The following is a 22,662-nucleotide window of genomic DNA, read 5'->3' on the forward strand; positions in this document are numbered from 1 at the left end:
TCTGATGTCCATGTTTCCTTGAATCTCACAAAAAGTTCTGGCCCTCATTCCACACAAAAAGTTGCAAAGTTGTGTGTGTGTGTGTGTGTGTGTGTGTGTGTGAGAGAGAGAGAGAGAGAGACTTGACTCTTCTCTGATGCTCTTTCATGTTCCTGTTTCCCCCAAACCCAGAATGCATTATTCTCTTTATATTTCTTTCCCATTTTTGGCAGTATTTTTCTCCAAATTAAAGTTTAATCAAAAAGGTGGTACCACCTTTTGTTTGCCCATTTCTCCCATGGCACAGAAGCAGAGAGAAGGGTAAGGAATCGCTTAATCGGTGGAGGACATGGCCCTCCCCGCAGAGCTCCCTCTCTATGGGCATTCGTGTGCGTTGACTGTAGTTGCTGCAAACAGATTCTGACTCAGGAAAATAAATGCTGGGGTTGTTTGTTTGTTAAATTTAAGGAAAACAAATCTTAGTTTGCTGAAATTCAAATCCAAAAAATGGATTAGATAAAAACTAAATTTGGTACCAGATTCCATGACGCACAGGCCCATGCATGGTCACAAATAATTGAAGCCGTACACAAGAGACTTTCAATGAGAGAAAACAAGTGATCTCCTTAGAAGAAAAAATAAAGATAGATAATAACTCATTTTTCTTAAGTCAACCATTCTGGCGTAAGTTTCTCACGTTAGACAAATCAATCAGAAGTTACCACAGCCTTCTTTAAACTAAGGCTTTAAATATCTTGCTTCATACCTTTAAGTACTGGTCCATCACCTGTCACATTAACTTCTGAAACGACTCTCAAAGAATCTGAACCAGTTTTCTCTGTCTTATAACGCAAACAGGGCTGCTGAGCTGCAGCAGCCACATACCCACTTACTCATAAAGCTTCCATTGCGGTAAACAACAAAAGCGCCTTCGGATTTGAGGGGGTAAGGGGTGGGGGCAGGTGGAGTCTGCCCTTTAGTCATGCTGGTCTTGAGAAAGAGAAGAAGAAAATCAGCCTCTAAAGACTAACAACTCTGACCTCTTCATATGCCCAAGCCACAGCTCCGGTTTCTGACAGAGGCTAAGAAGTGTGTTCAAAACTGCTCACTGTTAGCTCAAAATACCAGGTAGCCTTTCTAGAAAACAGCTCAATTAAACTCAACAATCATATTTCACTGTTAGCTCTGCTTCTGAAAACGATTTTGCATGTACACTCTCGGTGCAGCAAAGCAGGCTGGAAGCCAAACTGCTCTTTAAAAAGGGAATAGGGTTAGCCACACATTTTTTACTGCAAGCGTTCTGAAAGCTTGTTGAAGAGATCAAATGAAGTTTACCGCATAAGCTCGCGTATAAGCCGACCCGAATATCAGCCGAGGCACCTAATTTTACCACAGAAACTGCAACAAAAATGTGCTGAAAAACTCAGCTTATCCACGAGTCTATATGGTACTTGGCTTTTTGTTTATTTTTGTGTTTCAACAAACATCAGTATTTTTACATTTCTGTTGTCATGGTCAAAATTATTATCAAAAATCTCCTGAGGTTTGGCTTCTAGAGAAGAAGGCATAACAACTTGAGAGAAATGAGGCCTTGATTAAAAACCGTTTGTCCTGCTCTATGGAGTGTAGAGCCCCCTACACCCTCTTTCCAAGTGTCAATCCCTATATGACGAGTGAGTCAAGAAACCAGACATTTTTCTTGATTGTCCTGTACTCGAAGAATCTCTCACTATTGTTGTGTACACATACTTGGCACAACGTTTCAGCACTCCTTTCTTCTTAAATGATGCTGTAGATGAGACACTATCATTACTGTCATATGAGTTATTATTATTTTTTTCTAGTGGAGAATAGATAGAAAAGCCATATTTAAAGCGTGCATGCGCGCACGCGCACACACACACACACACACACACACACAAAACCTTTCAGGATACTCCGGAACATTTAGTTTCTAAAAGAATAGGAAGCCCCTATTTAAGTCTGATGAGCAGAATTCCCAATTCATATCACAACTCTGATAACACACTCCCTCCAGCAACCCACTCCATCATCCAGTGGGTGATGGTTACTCTCTTTCTTTCGGTGTGAGCTAGCATAGCACCAGAAGGAAACACAATGCAGTGATGAGAAAATGAAGGTTTCTATGTGTATGAAAGAAGGAAGCACAACTTGAACCCCCCTCTTGTCAAGTTGATTTTGTCTTGGTAGAACGCCCAAGGACACTCTTCTGAACCCGTCAATGGGCATAGGCCATTGGAAACCTTAAGAATACACTACTGAGGGACTTAGTTTATTGTGCCAACCTGGTTGATAAACACATGTGGGGTTAATTGAAGGGCTGAGGGATAAGTGGCTTGGTCAGCCTGGCCTTTTGAGTTCCTGGGTCTCTTGCTTTGTGATGGTCACACCAGGGTGCAGCTGCTTTAGCAGTTCCCTGCTTCAGCTGGCAAGGTTGACTTCCTGCAAGACATCCCCAAGGAGAAGCCACATGGGCCTCCCCCGATGCAGCCCTGGGTGCTGGAGCAGCCATGTGGAGACCCCTGCCAGCGCTGAGATGCCTACACATTCACTGATTCAGCTTTCCTCCTGCAGTTGGCATCATTGCATGTGTTTTGTGAGATGGAGGAGGACTTTGTGGAATGGTGTTGGACATTTGGACTTGTGGGCTTGGGCAGCACTGGGTTGGGATGTTTTCTTGATGTGCACTTACGCTTTATATAAAACTCTCTCTTCTACATGAGTTTCTGTGGATTTGTTTATCTAAAGTACCCGGAATAACACCACTATATTATTAATATGTGATTTCTCCCTGTCCCACGGAGCCCCAGTGGCGATGCATTATGGGTTATACACTGGGCTGCTAACCACAAGGTTTGCATTCAACTCTGCCAGTGGTTTCATGGGAGAAAGAGGAGGTTTTATATTTACAGCCTTAGAAACCCTTCGCGACAGTTCTACCCCATCCTGTAAGCTGACACTGAGTCAGAAATCACTAGATGGTACTGAGTTTTGTTTTATCTGATGCTGTCTAAAGCTGGTCTCCTCTACATCCCGATGAAAACTCAGACACTGGGTGAGTCTTGCATGATGTTGGAGCTGGGGGAACAGTTATGTCCATGAGGTATAACGATGCACTCTCTGTCCTCCTAATCCCCAGAAACCAGGTCCTTGGCGTCAAACTAGAAATCAAAGACCCATAAGAAAGCACACTGATGATTGGCTGGCTGGTTAGGCTGCTGCCTCCGGCGACTGTAACAGTGCACAAAAGCTGTTTGGTGGCTCAGCACCTCTGTTTCTTCACACATGAAAAACAGGGGTTGGGAAGGATATAAGAGAAAACAATTGCTTCAGGAATGTGTTATTCCACGATTGCCCCTTGCAACGGCAGAGGGGGCTTGGTAAGAATCACAAGAAAGGTTTTCACATAGGCTCAAGTTCCAAGCCCTCTCCACTTACCAATAATGACAGTGTTGTCGTCAGCAATGAGCAGCTTGCTGTGGACATAGATGAGCTCGGTGACGAGGCTGCCGTCAAGCTCGGCATGAGTTCGGAGGCCACAGAACGATATGTAGTTGATCCACTGATTGCCAACTGTGCATGGGAGAACGAGAACCAAGCGTCACTCTTAAATTCACGCAAAGCACCGGAAGTGTCAGTGTGCAGAACAAATATGCTACTTAAATAGGTTCTTAAGGATAGAATGTGTATTATATATACATATGATGTCTAATTTTGGCATTCCCCCTAGATCTACTTTTGCTGTCTAGGAAGTTTTATATAGGTGAGCCACATGGAGATACCTGTTTTCCTAATCATGAAATGCTTTCTAACCCTTACGCCATTAAGCACCTCCACCTATGAACATTTCACTTCAGTGACCTGGCAGGTGATTCCTGAAGAATGGTGGCGAGAGGTAAGCCACAGTGGACAGTCCAAGGTCCAGTGCAGCCTTCGTATCTGTCTTGCCTGGCACCTGCTGCCCGTTAAATCCAATGCAAGATGTGTGCCAAGACTGCCGGCTGCACACAGACTTGGCAGCACAGTCCGCCCCAAAGAGCAGCTAAAATTTACAGACACGGAGTCCATCACAACGCTGGGCATTTCTAACCGTTCCTCTTCCTCCTCCTCCATCACGAACATAAGGGAATGCGAGGCTGCTCGCTACATTTGACCCGAGTGAATGCCCCTCAGAGAAAGGAGTAGCAGGTGTGAGCGAGACAGGTGAAGATGCGGTCCATACCAAGGGTCAGTCATCGCCACCCCGCACGAGAGTGGAAGTCTCAGGATTTGACAGTCCCTCTGCCACAAAGCAGTGGTCCTGGATAAGCCAAGTCTGATACCGAGACTAAATGGAGTGGAAATAAGCCACTCTAATGGAAAGGGAATATAACTCTCCCGCCCCCCTCCCACCACCACCCATTTGAGAATGAGAAGCACACTAATAGTTCCATTTATTGAAGTTTCCATTTATTACTAATGTTTTCTATGATTGTTGATTCTATTCAGTGTTTCTATTAAGTTTATGGGCCTGGAACAGAAACTCGGTCATAGGTTAGAGAGAGAGATTCCTCCACAAATAGGTTACCATCCTCCGTGTACATGAAAAAGCTGGGACCCGTGTTTGCCAAATGTTGAGTTGAAGGTGCAATATGCATTTTTGCAAAGGCTCATGTCAATAGGATGCTTACAAATCTTCTTTTTCCTTATGAGTTAACATTAATTTGATCCTTCATCTAAAGCAATACCTCCTTCTAAAAATCTTCTCTGATCCAAAAAGCATTTGCACTTTTAAACCCTCCAATGGCCACCCAACTCCTAGAAAAAATATCTCTAGTAGAATACCTAATACCTAACTTTGTAAATACTTTTATAAGCCTTCATTTTCCCTACTGTACAGAAAATGTTCAGAAAGCAAGTATTATATATTTTGCATCCTCAGTCACTGCACAGTGTTCAAAAAAGATGAATAAGCGAGTGAGTAATTCAGTCCACAGCTAATGTTTTACCTTTTGGTTATTCTGTATAATCTACTTTCCTGCAGCTGGTCATGATCTACTATCTAAAAAATGTAAGATACAAAGCAGCTTTTTACTGGAATCGGTTAAAAAATTAGCACAAGTTTTGCTAAAGTAAATAATTTGGCGGGTAGTAATTTCTCATTTGGAACAACTGGACACTGGGCCATAGAGTAGGCCAGTGGGTCTCAGGGTGCATAGGGGCCTCTGTGGGGACTTGTCACAAGCAGATTCCCACCGGTTCCACTTCAGCAGCATCCCATAGCCTGATAAGCAACCTAGGATAAGCAACCAAAGCTACGCTTTGGCCATGTTACCACCAAGCCTTGGCACATAGAGATTTCAGAGAAGAGGGACGCAGCAAGAAAATAGCACTCCACTCCTGGGGTGGAATTCTGCTATCCTGTTCAATAAGAAGAACTCCATTATTTTAAGACATCGTATTGATAAATCCAGAAAGAAAACGAGGGGGCGCATCAACAGATGCTGAAAGCCTTTGACACCATTCAGCATCCAATCCTTATAAAACGACAAAGACAGTGGAAAGTGAAGAGTACTTTTTTCACATAAAGGAGCCCCGGTGATGTCGTGGTTCCATGTTGGCCTGCGATCTGCATGGTCAGCAGCTCGAAACCAGCAGCAGCTCCATGGGAGAAAGCCTGAAGTTTCTACTCCCATAAGCAGTTACGGTCTCAGAAACTCACGGGGCTCGCAATGAGTCGGCATGGGCTCGATGACAGCTCGGTTTGTTTGTTTTTTCAAGTAGGCGCCCTGGTGGCACAGTGGGTTATGAGCTGGGATGCTCACTGCAAGTCTGCAGTTTGAAACTACTAGCTGTTCCCCAAGAGCAGGACGAGGCTCTCCACTCCCATGAAGAGTCACAGTCTCAGAAAGCCTCGGGGGCAGCTCTCCTCTGAGCTGCAGGGTTGGGTCAGAATCAACTCGATGGTGGTGAGGTGGGTTTGGTTTTTGTTCACATGCTTAAATGGCATGAGTTGCTGATGTTAGTTCCCATCCAGGAGTTTCTCATGTCCACACCTATGTCTGCACCAGAACGACTCTCTGAGGCTTTCAAGGCTGCAGCCTTTCAGAAGCAGACAGCCACATCTTACCTCCAAGTTACCTCTAGGTGGGTTTGAACTGTCAACCTTTGGGTTAGTAGTTCAAACAGCCATTTGTGCCCCCTAGAGATTCCTCTTCCATCTACTCCATCTGTATAATGTGTGCATATGTCTATACAGGTATCCCCTGCTTCTTAGAACTGGACATTTGCCACTTTGCTTTTATATTATCCACGGTCATCAACTCATAGTGATCCTATTCAGGGAATCAGAGGCTATAGATCTTTAGGGGGGCAGAGAACCTAAGTTTCTTCCAAGAACAGTTGGTGGGTTTGAACTGATGACCTTGTGGTAAGTCAAACAGTATTGCTCTAACATCATAGAAACCTGCCTTCAACAAAATATCAAAAGATGAAGTTATTGTTTCTCTCCATCCAAGTCTATCCACTTCTGAAGGCTGTTTCTCCTATTTGCCAAAGAATTCTGTGGTTTGTCGTTTACACCACAGCAAAATGGCAGTTTGAGCATCATCGCGGGACTCAAATCTTATTCCTTTTCTGTGTTTCTTGAGTTTGAGGAACAAAAGAACCAAACAAAAACAATAAAAGCGTGAAGGGGCAAGAATATAGCTGTAGGGTGGAAAGGGTGAAGTTTTCCAATGAAATTCCCACAGGACAGCCCGTGCTACCCTTGAAGAATACGCACGCACAATTTCATCAGGAGAAACGTTTTTTGGTACAACTTTTCTGGCCTTTTGCTCATTAATGAACCCAATTTTCAATTTCCTTAAAAATTATTCCGAGTAAGTCCCTGTGATTGTCCTAGGAACTTGAGAAATGTTATCATGTTAGCCCCTTTGGAATCCCCCCAACCGTCAACACAACTTCTGAGCTGCGCTTGCTGCCTTCCGTTGAACTAGCCCAGCGGGTTCCCTCGGAAGCCCCTGCTGTGGTTGGATTTGTTTAAGGTGCTGTCATGAAACTACGGCGTGTATTACTGAGAGAATTGGTGGCAGCCATCCACCGATCACAGAGACCTGTTGAAACACATTGTGTTTGCACTAAATACATGTATTTATGAACTGGAACCTAAGCCTTATAGCAATACTTTCTGACTTACCTTCGAGAAAAGAGTCCAGATAGACTCTTGTGGCCACACCCTGCCATTTTTCCATCAGGACATTTTCAAGAAAAGGATAAAATGTCCATTAGGTTCACAGACTAGGTAATAATGGTATTACTATAACCGTCTTAGTTTCATCGATTTTGATAATCAAACTATAGAGGATGGAGAGCATGCCTTTTGGGGGGATTGTTGTTGCTTCTTTTGTAAGCACACACTTAAGTATCTAGAGGTAAATCATGACCGCAACTTATTCCCAAGCAGCTCAGGAGAAAAACAAATGGGGTCAAATGTTAAAATTTGGTGAATCAGGGAGGGAGACATATGGATGCTTCTAGAAATTCTTCTATGGGTTATTTCAAAATAAGCTTTTTAACTTTTAAAGATTAGTGACACTGTTATTAGTGAGACTGTCTTCCCTGATGCAGTTATTCACCCCTTTCTAATGGTACAGGCTCGTGCCATTCCAAGATCACTGATTCTGAATGGTGTCGGCAACACAATGGGCCAGAAGTGAGAGCTCCTCACAGCCCACAATCCATTGGACTTTCTACTCACTTTTTCCTATGAATCAACTTTGGGGGAATGACAAAAACTGTTTATAAAAGCCAGCTGACCATTAGCACCAGCAACAGAAGTCTCAAGGACACTGGCGGGTGCTAATGAGAAAGTGGACGTTTGGGGGTGAATGGACACGCAGCCTCGCAGATGCCACGGGGACACCCAGCTCCCCAGGGAATGAAACCATCAACAAGAAAACAGCAAACTTTGAAGCTGCTTCCACGGATACTTTATTCTGCAAAGAAAGCTGGCTCAGGAAACAGAAAGGAGCACAAGGCTGGTGATGGAGACAGGGGCTGTGTTTGCTTGTGGAGTGAGGATGCCGGGAGTTAACCAGGATCTTTTGGGGAGGGAAGGAAAAAACTATGAGAAAGAAAGGAGAGTATGCAAGTAGGAATATTTAAGCAATTTATGGAGAGGGCATCAGGGAGGCTTCCAAACTATAGCATGGAGCTTATCTTTGTTGTTGAGTTCTAATTCATAGCAACCCTGTGTGCAATAAAAGGAAACATCGCCCAGCCGATGCCCTCCTGACAATGAGCTACATTTGAGCCCACTGTGGTGGACACTACGTCATACCACCTTGCCAAGGGCCTGTGCTGCCCTTCTATTTTACCTAGCATGATGTCCTTCTCCAGGGACTGGTCTTTCCTGATAATATGTCCAAAGTACATGAAACTAAATCTCCTCATCCTTGCCTCTAAGGAGCCTTCTGGCTGCATTTCTTCCAAGACAGGTCTGTCTGTTCTTCCAGTAGTCCATAGTACTGTCGACATTCTTTACCAGCATCAAAATTTAAATGCATAGATTCTTCTGTGGTCTTCCTTATTCAAGGTCCAGTTTTCACATGTATACGAGGGGATGGGAAATACCGTGGCTTGGACCAGGCACACTTTAGTCCTTAAAGTCACATCCTTGCTGTTCCATACTCTAAAGAGGTCTTGTGCAGCAGATAGGCCCACTGCAATGCGTTGCTGGATCTCTTGAGTGTGGCTTCCATGAGCGTTGAGAGCGGATCCAAGCAAGATGAAATCTTTGCTGCTTATCACGATGTTCTGAGGGTTTTGTTTCATTTATATTGGGTTGTAATCCATACTGAAGGATGTAATCCTGATCGTCAGCAAGATAAAGTCCCCTTCACTTTCAGCAAGGTTGCGTGGTCTGTGTGTCACTGCTTGTTAATACGGCTTCCTCGTCGGTAGTGTGAAAGGACAGACATTTGTTTCCTCACAGTTCTTGGGGTTAAAGGTCTAAACCAGTATCTTTTCATGTTGATTCCTTCTGTGGGAATCCTCTTCTCTAGTCTCCAGCATCGGCTGGTGTTCATTCACTTGCTGACGATTCTCACAGGGCATCTGTTGTGTGTGTGCATGTGTGCGCGTATGCACACCTAGTCTGCTCTATTTATTAGCTACTTCTCAGGAGTGATTAGGTTGAGGACCCATCCTATTCCGGTCCTACCTCATTAATAACATAACACCCCTATTTTAGAAGAACACCTCTATTTTCAAACAGAGCCATATTGACAAGTACAGGGGGTTGAATGTCCCCCTTGATAGTGTGGTATGGTGGGGATACAGTATCACAAAGATCAGAGCTACCTCAGAATCGGGAGATTTACGTAGGTTTCTGGGATGTGTCTGCTATGCATATCGGTGCCATGTGCATCACAGGGTGAGAAATCCAACACACTAGGTTCTTCATACTTGTAAGAACATTTCATGCAGGAGCTTCTGGAGTTATGACAAATTTTTGTTCCTTAAAAATTTGTAGCACTTGGTGTAGGTACATTTTTAATCCTGATTGACTATTTCTTGCCCTTGTGTTAAATTCCACTAAATTGGCTGCTAAAACGCTATAATTCAGAGACTTATAAAAAATGTAAAGGGTTTAAAATAAACAATCAACCCCAGAAGATTAGACGATCTGATAATAGCCACTAATAGCCGTTGAGTACTCTTCCCCCCACTCCCCCTCCAGGAATCGTAACATATTCATAGGAGCAGTTTTGTTATTTCTAAATAATTGAAACAGTAGCACCACTGTGGTTCTCTATCCAATTAGAGATTAGCTGGTACATGTATTTAAAACCCACCACACATTTATGAAAACAAAACCAACAATCCAACATTGTACTTCAGAAAGGGGCATGATGTCAGCAATCTCTCCTCCCATCTTTGGCGTATGAACCGTTTCCTCAGTGAGAAGCCTGATGCTGACTGGTCCCCAGGGTATGCGGCAGTCTTTTCATAAGAGGGCTTAGCTGTGAAATTGCTTCTTATGTAAAAATCCAATTTTCCTCCTTGAATAGGCAAAGGCAGGAAGGGCCCAGAGTCAAAGGAAATGCTTTATAATAAGTCCAAGACATTGCTCTTGTGGAGAAACGGAATTTGATTTGACATTTGAAAAGGAGTGATGGCCTCACCCCTGCCTTGTTCACAAGCCACCTGCCAGTGCCGCTCGGCTTTCTCCACACTGTTTGTCCCTCTGTTGTTCAGAGTCACTCCCTGGCATCTTCCTCCTCTAGCCATTAGCCAATGGAGACAGGGACTGGGCTCCGGCCAATCTCTGTTTTGTATATAATTCGCTATTACTTCCTGCACTATTTGTTATTGGTGGCAGGCATGTATTCTGTCTCTAGCTGTCCCTAAGATTTCAGATGGAGTGCACCATCCGTGAAGAACCCTCAACACTCAACACCAATGTTATACACACACACACACACACACACACACACACACACTTAATGTATTTTCTTAAATGACCCAGATCATTTGAATATTAATATCCCATAAAACGAATCTTTGTAAAGTGTCTCATTCCATGGTTTTAGTACATTCTCAAAGCTGTGCCATCAGGATGGTCTCAATTTCATCACCCCAAAGTGACCCCGTGCATATTAGGAATCTCCATATGCCACCCTCTCCACAGCCTCTGCTGACCTACCCCCTCTCTGTAGACTTGCTGGTTCTAGACAGGACACATAACTGGAATCATACAAGATGTGACCTTTTGTGCCTTCCACTGAGCAGGGTGCAAAGTTCATCCCACACTGCAGCATTGTAGCATGAATCAGTATTTCATGCCTTTTTACATCTGAATAATATTCCGTTGTCTGGATATATGTATGTTACATTTTATTTATCCTCTCATCAGCTAAAGCACATTTGATTTATTTTCGCTTAGTATCACGAAAGATGCTGCTCTGAGCATTCATGTATGCCGTGTCTCTGCTCTTCAGCTGGGCCCCATCACCCGTGGCAATGGCCACACAGAACTCACAGATGATGCTCACAAGGATGGGGCTGGTTAGGAAAGTGAACAGGTGGCAATTCAGGGGAGAAGTGCTCAGGGTACAGTTGTTCCGTCAGGACAGTTTCTTCTCTGTTGTTCCAGTAGGCAGGCTTCTCTCTGGCCCCCAGCCTCCTGGCCTGGTCTCCCGTCTGAACAGTGTCACAGAGCTCTTTGCAAAAGAACCAAACTCACAGCCATCAAGTCAGTGCTGACTCATAGTGCCCTCTCTGGGTTTCCAAAATGAACTGTTTTTGAGAGGAGAACACCCAGTCTTTCTCTCTCAGAGCTGCTAGCAGTTTCAAACTGCTGACCCTGAGGATCCCAGCCTGATGGGTAACCACTCTGCCACCAGGGCTCCTACAAAGCTCTTTGGAGGCTTTTCCTGAATGCCCAAAGGGCAGGCCACTCTACCACAGCCTCAGCTTGGAGGCACTCAGCTCCGGCTCCATGAATCACCAAACCCAACTCTCTCAGTTAAGTGCCTAGGGGCACCCCATTCTACAAGCTAGCCTCCTGCCCCAAAGCACCCAGCTTTACTTGCTGTGAGGACCGCAAGGTTCATATTCTCTCTCATCTTTTACCTCCTGGTTCGGTGGCTGCTCCCCTGGTGGTGCAGATGCCCTCTGAGTCAAGAGTCTCAAGGGGCAGGAGTCTCAAGGTCTAAAAGGCACGCTCAGTCCCCGGTTCTGCTCTTTCGTAGGTAGAGATGCCCCCCCCCCCCACTCCCCGTCCTGTGTCTGAGATAGCTCACTCATATCACTCCCAGCAGGGTGGCCACCACAACGAACCCTGTCAGCAATCACTCACAGCTGAATACACATTATGGACTATGAGTACACATGATCCAGTCAATAGATTCCCTCACTTTCCTGTGCCTAACCATCAGGACGATGAAGGTTATTTGGTGGGCGTGACAAAGGCGATGACTCAAAGAGCTAGCGCTGTAATTCACGGCCCTGATTGTTTCAGGGAAGGCATTACACCTGGGTGACCTTGCTTATTTCATATACCAACCTACTATATGGTTGAAAGACAACCTGCAATTCCAAGTTTAAGGGGAATTTCAGGGCCATGGCCTGGGGGTTCCTCCAATCTCTGTTGATCTGTAGGTGTCGCTGAGTCAGTTCCAACCCACCGTGACTTGATTGCACACAGCAGAGCAAGACTGCCCGGCCCTGCACCACCCTCACCATCCTTCCCAGGCTGAGCCCACTGTGCAGCCTCGGTGCCAACCCACCTCCTGGGGGGCCTTCCTCGTGGTCACCGCCCTCTCCTTGACCGCACAGGAGGTCTGCTCGTCTGGCCTTTTCGAGAAATTTGAGTTTCATTCTGTAGTTTTCTCCCCTTCTGTCCAGGACCTTCTATTGTGTCCTTGTCCTTGGTCGGAAAGATCAGCAACGCAATGGCCACTGGCTGGGCACCATTTTCTTTTTCTGGTCTCGTGTTAGATGCGACGGTAGTTCATGTGGATTATGGATGGACTCGTTTCTTTTTTGAACATTTTTTTTCTTTCATATTCATTTGCCCCATATGCATCGAGACCAGTAATTTCATCGTAGATGGCCACTCAGGTTTTTAAGACCCCAGAGGCTACACACCAAACCAGGATGTAAAACATTCTCTTTGTAAACTGTTATGCCAATTGATTAAACTAAGACTAGGATCCTGGAGCTTTTAATCCAGTAAACCCTCCCTCGAGTTGTTTGGGTATTTCCAATAAGCCTCCACAACTGTGCTACTTATGATACATATGGATATATATCCAGTAACTACATATGCACACATACATATATATGACTACAGATACCTCTATAAATGCACATAGATTTACTCAAATATGCCTTTCAATACACATTTATGCATTTACACATATTTATGTAACCACACATATATGGGGGATAAGCTTCTAAAGTTATGGAAAAAATATATTATTTTAAAAATAATATATTAAAAAATATTTTCCATACATTTTTGTATGGAATTTACTGACATGGTCCCTTTCTCGTGTACTTCTTCCTGTCTTTATGTCCTGGGTCAAGGCGTGCTGACTTTACCTAGACTTGGTCTCGCCATTCCCGTCACCAACAGCAGTAAATGTCCACTATCTAGAGCTTGATTTCCCCTCTCCCTGCCTATAATCCCCACTAACCAGCAAATACTTTGCTTTCTGGGAGTTTTTACTCTGTGTTAATAACAGTGGAACCATACCATATTTCTACTTTGGTGACTGACTTATTTTACTCATCAGAATTTCCTCCAGATTCATCCATAGTTGAGAGGGTTTGTGAACTCCTCATTATTCTTGATAAGTGTGTGCAGTATTTCATTAATGGATGGACCACATTGTTTATCCATTTATCTGCTGGTGGGCACTTAATTTGTTTCCATCTTTTTGCTATTGTGAATAATGCTGCAACAAAAGAGGTATGCATCCTTCTACTCATGTTTCTGCCCTCATATTCTGCATATATACCTGCACAGGTACACACACACACACACACACACACACACCTAGGAGTAAGATGACTACATATCTCTATCTCTGGATTTTTAAGCAAGCGCCATACAGTTTTCTATGGTGGTTGTACCATTTTACAGAAGCAGTGTCTGAGTTCTCAGTACTCAGCAACACTGCCAGTCTTTGGTTCTTGGATCCTTGTCATTTTTGCCACGTGAAGATAGCTCCTTGCAGTTCTCCTTCGCTCCTCTCTCATGGACAGTGACAGCCAGGATGCTGGATGCGTCACACAGTTCAGCTTCTCAGATTAGTTGCTCAGCATATTGATTAAGGATGGTGAAAGCCTACTTTTCCTCAACATAGTGAAAACGGAAATCCTTGCAGCTAGGCCAATAAGCAATGTCATGCAAAATGGAGAAAAGATTGCACTTGTCACGGATTTCACTTTACTTAGACTCACAATCACAATCAGAAACACCAAACAACCTCTCGCCTTCAGAAAATCCATCGCAGAGGATCCATTTAAAGTCTTAAACGGCAAACAGATCACTTTGCAGACCAAAGTGTGCTGGCCCGAAGCCACGGCATTTTCAGTTGCCTTATATGTGTGTGAAAGTTGGTCAATAACGAAAGAAGGTGGGAGAAGAATGGATGCCTTTACATCAGGGTGTTGGGGAAGAATTTTTATTGCGTCACAGACTGCCAGCAGCGTGAACTTGCCCAGAAGTGCAGCTAGAATGTCATGGTCAATCTTGCTGTAACACTCGGGGCCTCCTTCCATTCCATGTGGTTTCAAACGGCTGAGCTACAGTCAGCCTTCCCACCTTAACCTACTACACCACACGGACTCCGAAGCATGGTGCTAGTCCTCTGTACGTCCTGTGGATCCATCCCTATCTGTCACGTAGCTACACACCGTTACCGAGCACCTACTATGTGCCAAACTTAGGAGCAGTTCAGGGAGCGATCAATAAATAAACAAGCAAACAAACCCATAGCCATACCACAGGAAGTGACTTCCAAAAGCTCATGGGAAAAGAGAATTGAAAGATAATGTCATTTATTTTCTCACGAACTTTATGAAGTTCCCTTGTATTGCAGTGAAGAATTATATAGAAGAATGACAAGGTATTTGAAAAAGTGCCTTTTAAAAGTATGAAGGACCATAGAAGTGAAAAGTGTTGTATAAAAAAGTATTATTATTTACCTCTAATACCATTTTCTCTCTTGAATATACAAAAACAAAACAAACACTGCAGTCACGTCAATGCTGATTCATAGCAACCCTACTGGACAAAGCAGAACGCCCCTCCTGGGCTACTGAGAGCATATCTCTCTATGGGGGGAGGGGGGGAAAGCCCTGGCTTTTTCCCTCAGAGGGGAAAAAGCCAGGCAGCTCAAACCTTTCAGATCACAGCCCAACAAGCAATCACTAAGCCACCAGGGCTGTTACTCACATGGTACTGGTGGCAAAATGCATCTACGATTTGCTTTCCCCCTAAACTAAAGGGCAGGGTGGTGAGCCCCTGAGAATTCTGTACACCAGGCAGCACCAACCACCTGCTGACCTTGTTGCACCTGTTTTCCATCTTTGAGGAGGAGCTGATGCCTCCTGCCCACCCTCCCTCCAGGAGGTGAAGGAAGAAACGAGGAGGCGCCTGCCCATGCAGGACCTTACAAGGCTCTCTTGTCAAAGCAATGGTTATAGCGAAATAAATCCTAACAATAACCAATTATACAAATAAATAACAAAACCCCTCCCTTTCTGTTTCAATGATGCCTCTCAAAACCACCAGCAGCTCCGAGGGAGAAAGAACTTCATGAAGTTTTACAGCCGCAGAAACAGTATAAAAGGTTGCTGGGAGTCAGAATGAACTCTGGGGTAGTGGGCAGGCCTCTCAAGGGCCCGTGGGCACTGTGGCTTCCACCCTGGGCTGTGCACTAGAAGGCCAGCTGTTCAAACCCGCCGGTCACTCCGTGGGGAAAGGTGAGGCTGCCTGTACCTGTAAAGATGGATGGACAGTGTTGGAGCACTTAAGCCACAGTTCTACCCTGTCCTATAAAGGACAGCTTAGAGTTGGAATTGATGCCACCATGCTATGATTGGAACTGATGCCAACTCACAGTGGTTTTTGGTTTTTTAATGTCTCTCGCACATCTCAGAGTTTTAAACACTGGATTGGGCACTTTGATAAGAATCATTTTTCTCTGTCAAATGTTTTCTGGGATATAGCTTGTGAAGAAAGTTATATAAGCAGAATCTGAAAATATTGGTTATTTCTGTTACCTTAATTAAATGTATAGTATGTATAATTATATCTACAAAGTAACTGTGGAGGAAAAGAGAAACAGTTACTTACGTTCGGCTTTCAGCTGTCCAAGGATGGAATGTTCTCCTCTGCACATGGTTCTGAAAATGTTTAAAGGAAAGAAACAATTATGAAGGTTTCAAAAACAATCTCTCCTGATCCCAGATATAAATGGAATATAATGCCAACTATAATGCCAACTCAGGTAAAAGACAAGGGCTTCCATGAGACAAGGTTACATATATTTTCAAAAGCTAGAAAATTATCACTTTGATGGTATCACTTTGATGTTATCGATGGGACAAAGGAGTTATTTGGAGGTGAGAAGGTGGAAAAAACTATAACTTTAATATTAGTATTTGGGAAAAGAAGCTATTGAGAAAAGATGAATTATGAATGAATTTTCCCTCTCAGAAAATCCAGTGACCACAGAGATACATTTAGAAGGTCTCAAGACTTAATGGTAAACACTTTCAGAATCACATTGCTTGCAGAGGCAAAAAGGGCAAATGTGGAGAATAATTTGGAAATTTGAGAAACAATTATACTTGAGCTGTATCCGTAATTTCGTCTTTAGTAACAGTCTCTGTTAGTGACTTTCATTTTCCAAGAGATGATAACAGTTGAAGAATGACAAAGACTAATGAAACCAAGAATTCTAGGCTCCATCTGCTTGCTCTAGGAGAGTAATTAAAAATACACCTATGCCTGGGAATCGCTGAGATTATTGAAGATGATGCCAGCAGACAGAGATGCTTTTTGCATAATAAAAGGTTATCGTTTGGGTTGCTGAACAAAAGCCAAGCATGCTATTTCATTCAGCTGGTTCAAGTCCAAGGAAAGAGTCATAGAAAATAATTACAATTGACAACATTCCAAGAACAATATTAGAGTGGCAAAAGAAGGAGATATAAGCCAATTAAGCATCAGGACAGCACTTTAACACTGAAAAGCTTTGTTTGTCATTTCATAAATCAGATCAGTTCAGAAATGGGCAAAACGTCAAGCCATGTACAGAGAGCAAAGGGCAGTCAATGTGCCCTCACACTGTAGCAAGGAGAAGACAACCCAAGAGGAAATTAAAAAAAATATATATATATATTGTACATGAAACTCTAGCAGATACAAGCTTCAGAAGTCAGTGAGAACCAAGAAGATCTATTATTTAATTTTTACAAAATGTCACCACAAGGCAGATTCCCTGAGAGCACAGAGTGGAGCCCTGGGAGCCTGTAGGGACGTGTGGGGGGAGGGGTCTAGGAGAAGGGCCGCTAAGACCCCCCATGTGATCCTCTCTGGGGCTCTTTGCAGGGTCTCACTGGACATCTCCAGCCCCTGAAAGACTTAATTAGAAAGAGGAGAAGCTACAGGTGTTCTGGGGAGAAAACAAGACAACAAGCCAAAGATACTTTTTTAAAATGGCTTTTAAGATATAATGATTTCGCTGATTTATCAAGAGTGTAAGCCTAACCAGGGCACTTCCATACCTCTTAGAGATTACAGTAGGAACTAAAATTGGTACCCAGGCCTAGAAACTAACCTTGCCTTGCCCAATGCTCTCAGCTTGCTCTGCTTATGGCTCCAGGTCAAGCCTCCAGCTCTTTCTCGGTTAGTGACTCCGAGAGATTGCCAGGGCTGCCCCTCCCTCTGGAACCTCCTACCACTGCCTCCAGCCCGGGGGAGGTCTGGAGCCCATGAAGGCCCAAAGATGCCTATTGTGTGACTATGACTATCAGAATATCGAATATCGAAAATATGCTGTCCCACTTCCCCTGAACATTTAACGAAGAGTTGAAGCAGAGTAAGCATTGTCGGGGTGGGAGAGAACCGTCATGCTTCGTGTCCGATCAGGACATAGCCAGCGTGGGAGGATGCTAAAGACTCGCACGGCAACCTCCACAAGCCATGCCACGGGAGCCCTTGATTTGCCCTTTTCTCGACTTACTGCAAAGAACGTGGAAGGTAAGTAACTATTTGGCGATTTAATGATTATGTATTCAAGACTATTGTCTATACACACATGCAACTTCCAAAAATTCCATTTTCTTTTCATTTTCCACAGTTTGAAACCCGTGTGTGTGTGTGTGTGTGTGTGTGTGTGCATGCAACAAACACCAGAGCGGGTCGAGCATATTAGTTCTTTCATACGCTCCATCTGTCCTTGGCCCACTATTTATGACTTTAGACTTCATTTTTATTTGATCAACTGAGAGAGTCCAAGGAACTGAACATGTTTGAAGCGCTGGTGAATGGAGCCAGAGAAGCATTTGCATTCCCGTCCCCAGCTCCTGTTCACACTGACTGGATGCTCAGAACAGCCCATGGAGAAGTCTGGCACCTGTAGTTGAAATGCATGATTGCTTGTAGGGCATTTCCTCCGCCGGTTGAAATGTCTCCTTCGAACCCTGGCAGAAGCGGTATCACAACATACACTCGGTATCTCTGGCTTTCCCTGCAAAAGTCAAACACAGAGAGACTCACCCACTGAGATCAAGCAGATGTTTAAAACGACATCCAAGAAGCTCACCTGGCTTTACTGGGCAAATGACTCCCTCCAATGCGGTCTCTCCCACATTTCTGAGCTTCCTATCTGATTGGAGGCCAGAAGCCACTATCCAACCTAACAATTTCTAAGAACCTGGAAAAAATAAGCTGCATTTGGCAGTCACGTCAGAATTGTTCTTATTGTCTCTCTATAACAGGACCAAACGCAGAGGGAGGAAGTCTTGCTGGGGTCCCATGGAAGGGGTTTAGAGCCAGTGTTTTAAAAGATGCGATCAAAGCAGGTAAACCTTTCAGAAATGGTAGCCGCAGTATCGAGCTCAGAGTAGCCTGGCTAGCAGTAGGCATTCCGTTATTACTTGCTGAGTAAAAGAGTTATCAGAGTCTAGGCCTTAGGAGCAAAAATATACACAATAGCCAGTATATTTACCCAATGCAGAAGTCATAATTAGAGAGAAATGAAGTCCTGACACATGCTGCAACATGGACGTTTTTATGGCTCTATTTATATGAAATCTATGGAATAAGCAAACCGTATAGAGGCCAAAGTTTATCTGTGGTTTCTGGGGGCGGGGAGCAGGGACATTGCATGGAGGGGGCAGTGAGTTTCTGGTCCGACTGATAGAGATTGTGGAAGCATGCAGATAGTGGTCATGGTCAAGCAATGTGACGGACATCATTCACATCACTGAACTGTACACTTAACAATGTTGAAGCAGCAAGTATTTTATTGCCTATACTAGGAGACTTCAGAAAGTTCATGGAAAAATGGAATGAAAAGAGAATGGAAAATTTCCACAACCTTTTTGAAGCCCCCTCGTGTGCACCCACCGCAGTTGTTTACCTCTCAGACTACCAACAATGACTTTAACAATTCAAACCACTCCCCCCCACCCTCCGTCTAGCTCTTCTAGTGTTAGGACCACAGAGGCTGAAGTTCACATGGTCTGTCAGTCCACTGGGCTAATTACTTACATTTGATTTTCTTAACTTTCCTTTGATCAGCATGGGGAGACAATAATAGTGATACTTTAGATGACTGATGACAAGCTTTCAAGAGCCCACCCACTACTCACTCAAACAGGATGTAGAATATTGCTTTTGGCGACTATATTAGGCCAGTTGACCTTGGTGTCCCCCACAGCTATGTTCCAGAGTCCCCAGGTCCAGCAACTCAAACTTCTATGGCTAAGAAGTTTCCAGAACCTGGAACTCTGTGTGCTCTACTCTATTAACAGATATAGTTGCAGCACAGGTAAGTACATACAATGAGGTTCTTTTAAAAGTTCATGGAGAATTGGATGAGAAGATAATGGAATTCCCCATGAATTCTTTAAAGCTCCCTCACATACAGAAAAACGTGCTCTGTCAAACCTGTGCATGTTGAGCAGACCAGCCCCATTCTCCTTTCCACAGGTACTCAGCTTGCATGTCCGTCTGTGCATCCACTTGTAGATTATTAGTATTGCAGGGTTATCTACATGGTAGCATTTGCCTCTTTGGCCTTGAACTCTTGGACTCCTCTTTATAACACTCTCCAAAGTTCATTTTCTTTTAAATGCTTACATAATTCTCTCATGTCACTATTCTGGACGCTGACGTATTTCTTCCATGTGACTCTTATTGTTACTGCTGGAGAGGGCAGGATTTCCCTGAGAGCTTTGTGACTATGTGTGTAGACAGGAGGGCCTGTGACAGGGGAAGTGCAGGGCACAAGTGATGGCAGGGATGGGGAACCTGGGAGGTTGACTGCAGTGCTAGGAAACCAGGAGTTTTAAGTAGGTTGTTGTAATGGCATGGATTAATCACTAGATGGCAAACACAGTTTAAAATGGGGGGGAAAACATCAAACATTAAAAGTATTTTCAAAGTAAGCTGAATATTCAAGTTCTTTGCCTGCCATGCCCCTACTTGATAAACAAAGATCGTGGAGAGAAGAGAAAGGGTGTGCCATCTATTAATCCTCGCCAGCATCAAACACTTCAAACTAATTAAACTAGGCATTTAAAATTTGACAACATGTCTTTCCAGAACCATCTTCCACTAGGAAGCACTATCCCCTCCACTCCAGTGACCGGGGACTGCTGGCTTTGCTCAGCACCTTCCTACATATGAATCTAGGCTCCTCTGTCGGTTAAACCTCAGACGCCTATCTCCAACTACCAACTTCAGGGTCAGTTTCAAGGCTACCTACTCTTGTCAAGCCATCCTTGATTTCTCAGGCAAAACCTTTGTACTCCAATGGGCTACATCTATGGGCCCCGCTGGCAGAGGGCTACGACATCTGCTCAGAGCCCTGCTGCTTTACACCAGAGCGAGAGGCACGTGGGCGGCCTCCGTTTGTGATACGCTCTCCTGAAGCACATCTCTGTTCACATAGCTTTCTACTGTTGGCAGTGCCCAACAGAGACCACTTGTTTTTCACTTTTATTGAAAATTGGGTGAAAGTGTTCAGAACAAATCAGATTTCCATTCCAAAATTCATACACTGTTTGCTTCATGTCATTGACTGTAATCCCCACAAAGTAACATCCCTCATTCCACTTCCTCCCAGCTAACCCTTTTGAACTTTGTCCTTGGGTAGATGCTGCCTTTTGATCTCAAATGGTTGAGGACTCTTGAATGGGGGAGGCACGGAGTATTGCTGGAAGTGAAATAAAATGAGGCATTGCTTTGGGGTCAAGTTGGGGGAATGTTGCTGTGGGTCCTCTAGTATGGAGAGCTCAAACTGCACAGAATATTAAAAGAGTAAATTACATGCTTTGTGAGTAACGTAAGAGGTAGATGATTATAAGGTGGGAAAAATATTCTCTTTCATATGGTCATCTCCCTGCTCTGCTCCCCAAGGATAACTCCTATTACTAGCTTCTGCTCTGTTCTTTTAGAAACGGCCTATGGGTTTATAATAGATATGCATTCTTTTCTTCTACACATATGTTCTTCAGTTGCCATGAAATTGACTCTGACCGATGGCCATGCATGTGTGTCCGAGAACTGGGCTCCCAGGGGTCTTCAGTGATCATGGGGCCTTTCTTTCGAAGGTGCCTTTGAGTTAGACTTGTACTTCCAACCTCTTGGTTAGCAGATGAGCAAACCAACCAACCAGACAAACAAACAAACAGCGGGAGTATATTCTACTATAACATTTAAATCTCTTCTTATGGATGTTCAAACTCTGTCTATGATTCTGTTTGTAGGAAGTGACTCCGTTTTATCCTTGTGCTTTTTAAAAGGACGAGAGACTTCCAGATGAAGAACTTATATGTGCCTATCAAAATCTTCTGTCTTCAGGTAAAATGTTCTTTTGCAAATGTATTTGGCAAGAATTAGAACACTTAGATTGCCTTGTTCTTAAAGCTTACTTGCCTATTAAGATATATATATTTAACAATATAGTAGTTTTGATTTGCTGAATCATGACATTTTAAACGGATGTTTCGTAGATGGCAAACTAGTAGAAATGACTTAGATTTTCATTGCTGAAGGGAAAAAAAATGGCTCTGAAATTTTAAACCATAAAATTGTGGCCAAGTTTGACCCAAAGAAGCAAAATTCTATGTAACTATGTGCCCAAATGGTTTCCTTTATCCAGTCTATGGAAAACAATGGTTCCCAGCTGCTGAGGACTTGGGCTGTAACCCTCAGTGCAGCCTTATAACCTTGGGTGAGAGAAATGATAGTAATCAGCTCCGAGCAAGAGGCTGGGCTCCAAGAGGGTAGAATTATTTAAGATTTTAAAGGCAAGATAGGAGCAATCGGGCGCGAAGCCAGGGGACTGGACCATCATGCTGGCAATCATTCAATTAGCTTGAAACAATTTTATAAAATTACATTCTCAGGCTTCTTGGGAAATAAGCGTGCATTTCAAAATTCACCAATTCACTTGGCAGTGCTAAATATAACAGCTAGGATTTTAAAAGAAATGTTCAGTCATAAGGGGATGGTTAACTAAATTATGGGATAGCCACTCAAAGCAATGAATATCTTGCAGCCACTAAAAATAGCCATCATATGGCTCCACAGCACAAAGTGTCTGGGACAATGTTGGAATGCCCCCAATGCAGAGTCCCCTCTCGAACAGTTACCACAGTGGCAGACTGATACTATGAAATAAGTATTCCCTCTAGCCTCCTTAAGCCTGTTAACTTCTTCCATGTCCACTTTCCCAGGTCTAGAGACCTGCTGTCCTTCCTCAGGCAGAATTTCAGGGAGAAAACAGGACAGATCCTACCTCTTTTTAAGGATATGGACTTGTGAGCAGAGAGCACCTGAGCCTTGCTTCCAGGTGAAACCCTAGAGGAATACTGAAAATCCACCAGCACACAGGATGTAGCAGCAGAAAGTCAGGTCTCAAAGGA

General features: G+C 43.9%; 1 protein-coding gene across 2 annotated transcripts in view; it reads right to left on the minus strand.

Moving 5' to 3' along the window:
• Positions 1-22,662, minus strand: part of PLD1 (phospholipase D1) — a 184,241-nt gene that overhangs the window by 18,291 nt on the left and 143,288 nt on the right. For both annotated transcript variants that reach the window (XM_004704081.2, XM_045297437.1), the window contains exons 21-23: positions 18,141-18,254; positions 15,854-15,903; positions 3,439-3,573 (exon numbers count right to left, since the gene is read on the minus strand). In XM_004704081.2, coding sequence (XP_004704138.1) covers positions 3,439-3,573; positions 15,854-15,903; positions 18,141-18,254 — 299 coding nt within the window. The remainder of the gene's footprint in view (positions 1-3,438; positions 3,574-15,853; positions 15,904-18,140; positions 18,255-22,662) is intronic.

This window comes from Echinops telfairi, unplaced genomic scaffold, assembly GCF_000313985.2.
Source record: "Echinops telfairi isolate 266 unplaced genomic scaffold, ASM31398v2 ScPeMD7_7420;HRSCAF=8458, whole genome shotgun sequence".
Taxonomy (NCBI): domain Eukaryota; kingdom Metazoa; phylum Chordata; class Mammalia; order Afrosoricida; family Tenrecidae; genus Echinops; species Echinops telfairi.